The sequence below is a fragment of the Silene latifolia genome, chromosome Y, assembly GCF_048544455.1.
Source record: "Silene latifolia isolate original U9 population chromosome Y, ASM4854445v1, whole genome shotgun sequence".
Classification (NCBI taxonomy): Eukaryota; Viridiplantae; Streptophyta; class Magnoliopsida; order Caryophyllales; family Caryophyllaceae; genus Silene; species Silene latifolia.
Genome location: NC_133538.1, coordinates 474624695 through 474630330, shown reverse-complemented (window position 1 = coordinate 474630330; position 5636 = coordinate 474624695). Strand labels below are relative to the sequence as shown.

The 5636-nt window shown below is 35.1% G+C and overlaps 1 protein-coding gene across 1 annotated transcript; it reads right to left on the bottom strand.

Annotated features, from left to right (window-relative positions):
- Positions 1 to 2565: 2565 nt before the first annotated feature.
- On the bottom strand, positions 2566 to 4600 carry LOC141632983 (protein FAR1-RELATED SEQUENCE 5-like). Its single transcript, XM_074445481.1, has 3 exons — positions 4073 to 4600; positions 3078 to 3729; positions 2566 to 2945 (listed from the first exon to the last, which is right to left on the bottom strand). The coding sequence occupies exons 1-3, from the start codon at positions 4598 to 4600 to the stop codon at positions 2566 to 2568; spliced, it is 1560 nt and encodes a 519-aa protein (XP_074301582.1).
- Between the last annotated feature and the right edge of the window lie 1036 nt (positions 4601 to 5636).

The window sequence follows — 5636 nt, the reverse complement described above, 5'->3', positions numbered from 1 at the left end:
AGTAAATTTTAAAAATGCTTAAAACTGAAATGAAACCAATTACAAGGATTTGAATACAAATAAAAAATTCTTCCAATTGTTTGACAAGTTTTTTTAATTAAAAATTTATTTTGAAGACAAAAAATGACCGAATCTGTTGATTACTTTCAATTTAAAAAGAAAAGTTAACAATCAAACCTTGCCTTCTAATCCCATGCATACATTTTGAGCACTTCATATCGCATTTATTTTTTTTAGCAGGAATTGAAGGGGGAGAGGGTGACGGCTATTGAAGAGAGAAAGATGAGAAAGGCTTGGTTTAAGGTATTAAGGGTTAGGTAGACGTGATTAGTGATTAGGTTTTAGTGAGTTGGTCCAAGTTTTTGGTGGATAGGCCTAATTCATAAGTAGTTACATGGGCCTAATTCCCTAATATTTTACGTAAAAGTTCTGTACTCCGTATATATAATCAGTTAGTCTCTCTTGTGACGGTCACAAATTGTGACGGGTCTAAATATGATTAACTTAAGATAAAAAGTAATCACTCTTAAAATGTTACTTATCAAATAATGGTCACATTTTCTCATTAAAATGGTCACATTTGGGTCCGTTACAATTTGTGACGAAAAAGCGCTCTTCACAAATGAGAATTTGCAATATATAATTACAAACAACAATATGACAACGGTTTTAATATGTGTCGTGAGGGCACATGATAAGAAGTCAAATAAGAAAGTATATATATTTAACCAATCATGAGAAATAGAAAGATATACTCATCCGTATCATTTTAATAAAAGATCTTAAAAATATTGCCTTATATGATTTTTTAAGGGCACATGTTAAAAAAACGATATAACAATAAAAATAAATAAATTGCTAACACGTCATAATTTTCATTTTATTTCGTGCACGGGGTTGACTAAATGGAAGACGGGGTTAATAATTTGTATAAATGTACAACTATTTAGACCTGCGCAATTTAGGTAACAAGAAGACATACTGTACTATAAGTACTCAATCAATTGACCCGTTGTATTATTTATATTAATTGCAAATGAAATTTATAGTAGTTCAAATCTAAGATCTTAAATATGATTTTATAACTCAATTATTATTATTTGAAAACTAGAATTGTTAAACAAAAAGTACTACTTTACTTTAAAACATTATTTCTAAAAGATAATTAAATTTCAAATGAGATAGTTAAATAGTATATAACTTAATCTTGAATATCAGCATTTTCTTATTAACAATCCCCTAACGAGCATTTTCGTGCAATTGACACGGGTTTAAAACTACTTTAATACATTATTTCTAAAAGATAATTAAATTTCAAAGGAGATAGTTAAATAGTACTTCGTTAATTAACTTAATATCTACATTTTCTTAATAACAATGTTCTAAAGAGCATTCCCGTGCAATTTGCACGGGTTTAAGACTAGTGTAGTTACATTTTGAAGAGGTTGAAATATGTCCCAATTTTATTAAGCAGGTGTTATCATGTTATGTTGAAGTTGAAACTATCCATAAAGACAGTTATAGGAAACTTGATGAGTAGTTATGTTGCGAAAACTTGTGTTTTTATAACCTTCAACAAAACTAAAAATAGGTACATTTTTCAACAAAACTAAAAACTTGTGTAAAAAAACATTATAGGTATTGATTACACAACACAAACTCTATAAAATGGTCACATTATACACAATGCCAAGAATCATAATGTCATATGTTACCATTTTTAAGTAAGGTAAAAGGGTCACATTATACCTTAAAATGATAACATCTGTGCTTTATAACATTTGTGTAAAAACTTGTGTAAAAAAACATTATAGGTACTGATTACACTACACAAACTCTATAAAATGGTCACATTATACGCAATGCCAACAATCATAATGCCATATGTTACCATTTTTAACTAAGGTAAAAGGGTCACATTATATCTTAAAATGACTACACATATGTGCTTTATAACATATGTATAAATGATATTCAGTGGTCACCATCTGAATATGTTATAAAGCACAGATGTTATCATGTTAAGGTATAATGTGACCCTTTTACCTTAGTTGAAAATGGTAATATATGGCATTATGATTGTTGGCATTGTGTATAATGTGACCATTTTATAGAGTTTGTGTAGTGTAAAAAAAATATTATAGGTACTGATATTTCATTTATGTGTAAATGATATTCCATTTTAGGTGCTGATATTCAATTTTATAATGTGACCATTTTAGAGTTCATTGTTACCCTTTTAACCAGAACTTATTATCGTCATAGGTACTGATATTTCATTTATGTGTAAATTTGTTTGTTAAAAGGGTAACATATTGATCAACCAATGACAACAATGATCACATGTGGAGCAAAATAAGCAAACATTTAAACAGCAAAATAAGCAAATCAGAATGTTTACAGAAATCCGCCTCAATCAGGTTCGAAGTGCACCCATATAACAGGCATTTAAACAGCAAAAACATACAATCAAACATGGCCACAATACGCCAGTGCCTTGGTGACATTAACCGGTTTCGTCCACATTAGTACAAACACACTCGGGATTGAGGCGTAGATGATATATCATATCAGACGCGGCACAACGAAGTACATAGTACTCTCCCCTGCACCAACATCAGACCCTTTCCTAGCCTTCTTCCTCGTCCCCATGTTCCTTTTTTTTCGTTGACTTCGACCCTTTGTCGTACAACGTACGGGGTCAAGAATCGGAGACAAGGACACATCTAAGGTTGGTTGATCTTCCTCCATATTAAGCTTAGAAAGCAACAATTCCACCTCCTCATTCGCTTTAATAAACAGCTTATCCACGACAGCTCTTGCATCAGTTACATTCTCACATTTAGTGATGAGGTAGTTCATAGCCGTCAACATTGAACGACGCCAATTGATGGCGTCATGAGCGGCACTTCTGCGTATGTCGCTTGGGAGGAGCCTCTCCCACACTGTAGTCTTTGAAAATTTGGTCCATCTACGTAGTATTTACCTGTCCGGTATCTCGACAACAGAATGCATGTGGAGGACACGGATGATGTGACTGCAAAGCATACCCTTAACCTAGAAGTTTCGGCACGTACATTCTGTTAGGTTGTTCTTGCAATCATAAGTCACGTGGTGGTCGTCCTCGTCGTGGGTCGCAGGGGAAACACGATACAACACCACCTCAGGGTCATCAATCGGAAAGATAACAGCACAAGTACCCATGGCAAGCGCGAACTCTTTCTCAAAGACTCGAAACAGTTCCAATGTGTAAACCTGAGATGCATGTAGTAACAAATCCACTAGAGGGTACACAGAAGATGGTGTAGATCGTATGCCGTTGAATTCTTTACGCTCTTCCTCACCTCGCCATCTTTTCACCGTGTTTTCAAATATCCTGAAGAATTTAGTGACGGAAGTGGTCTTCGAAGCTTGGAAGCCCATCGCATGGTTTGTGCTCTCACTCCTTTGGGACGATAAAATTCCGGCTGAAAAGAATTGATTGTTGAAAGTAGTGCTCCATTTCGCTCTATGTTTGTACAATCTCTTAAACCATGAGTGGTTGACTAACCCATATTCTGTCAATATTTTATGCCAATTCTCCTCAAATTCAGCCTCATTGTAGCAACCATGAAGGCATTTGTCGAATAGGTTCTGGAACGGACGATCACCCTTTAGTTTCCCGAAGTGAGATATGGCGTTTTGTTGAATGTGCCACTGACATAGACGATGTCTGGTTTGTGGATAAACCTGACACCAGTTTAACGTTAACAGAATTAGACACATATGCTGATCTGCAAAATATATATGGTGACATAAACAGTTAAACACTGTAAACCCTACATGTGACCATTTTAACAATACTGAAGTGGTCTATAGACAATATGGGAAAATGTAACCATATTAGCATATGTTTCTACAAACTAAGATGGTCACATTTATGGCATATTGTGGTGACATGAGAAAATAGGACGCAATGTTACTATGTTAACTTATGTTAGTGTTAAGCAAGATGGTAATATTTGTGGTGAAACATGGTGACAAAAGACAATATGACCCAGTGTAACCATATTAGTCAAAAAATCCGTCATACCGTTTCAATGGCATTTGCTATTGCTTGGTATTGGTCAGTGAAGATAGAGACAGGACGAACATCCTCACCCATGGATTCGTTGAAAACATTGAACAACCACTCAAATGATTCTTCCCTTTCGTTCCACAAGAAAGCATAACCAAACATGACATTCGACCAATGGTTGTTAATACCAACAAAGGCTCCACAAATGAGATTGTACCTATTGATGCGATACGTTGTATCAAATATTTTAACATCTCCGTACAACAAATAGTCATCTCTCATCATCGCATCCCGCCAGAATAGGTTACTTAATCTGCCTTTTTCGTCAAACTGAACACGGAAAAAGAACCCCGACTCCTCCGCTTGCGTACTAGTCATGAGGTTGATCAAAGTGGCTGCATCACCACCTTCAATTGATTTCATCTTCAATCTGTTAACATAATTAATATGATCTCGCTTTGTGTGGCCGACAAACGCATCACCACCAGCCCCTGCCGCAGCAACTCTGAATTGGACTGAAGAAGGAACATGCGCTTCAGTCATTGTCTTTATTAACTCACCCTCCGCTTCTGTGATTTTGTGCTCCGACCTATGATGACGCTGCCACTAGACGGGTGTGAAAGGATGATTATGTTCAAGCACGTGCTGCACTACCTCCCATAATCCATCATTATTTACTTTTGTCCTAACACAGGCTTCGCATTTACAGCGAGTAATTGTTGCATTCCTAGTACTGACTTCATTCCCGTTCGCATGTACACCTTCGCAAGAGCATCTAAAGTATCTCTCAATCAGCGGCTTGTCTTTCACGTCAGCCCTACGAGATATTGATTTCTTGATACTAAATCCCTTGAGTTGCGAATGTTTCTTATACAAGCTGAAGATGTGCTCCCATTTTCTAGCTTTTATTCCAAATAAACAACCTGATAGATTCGTACCTATGACAAGATATATTAAGCATTGGTTAACAGGGCAACACTGAATGGTAAACAACTTTACTGAGAATGTCACCATTTAAAAATTATTAACACACAACATGCGGTCACATTTCAGACAAAAACAACTACATATCACAAATATAATGGTCACATTTTCATGGTACATAAAAAGGTTATCATATTAAGTCAGAATGTCACCATTTTAAGTTGTAAACACACAAAACATGCTGTCACATTTCTTACTAAAACGTCTACATATCATAACTATCATGGTCACATTGTAACAGTAAATGAGAATATAACCAACTTTAGTCATACTGTCACCATTTTATGTTTTTTAACACAAAACATGCTGTCACATTTAATACTAAACCAACCACATATAACGACTATAATGGTCACATTTTAACAGAACATCAGAAGGTACCATTTTCAGTCAGAATGTCACCATTTTAAGTTGTAAATACACACGTCATGTTGTCACGTTGTTACTAAAACGTCTACATATCATAACTATCATGGTCACATAGTAACAGTAAATGAGAATGTAACCAACTTTAGTCATACTGTCACCATTTTATGTTTTTTAACACAAAACATGCTGTCCCATTTAATACTAAACCAACCACATATAACGACTA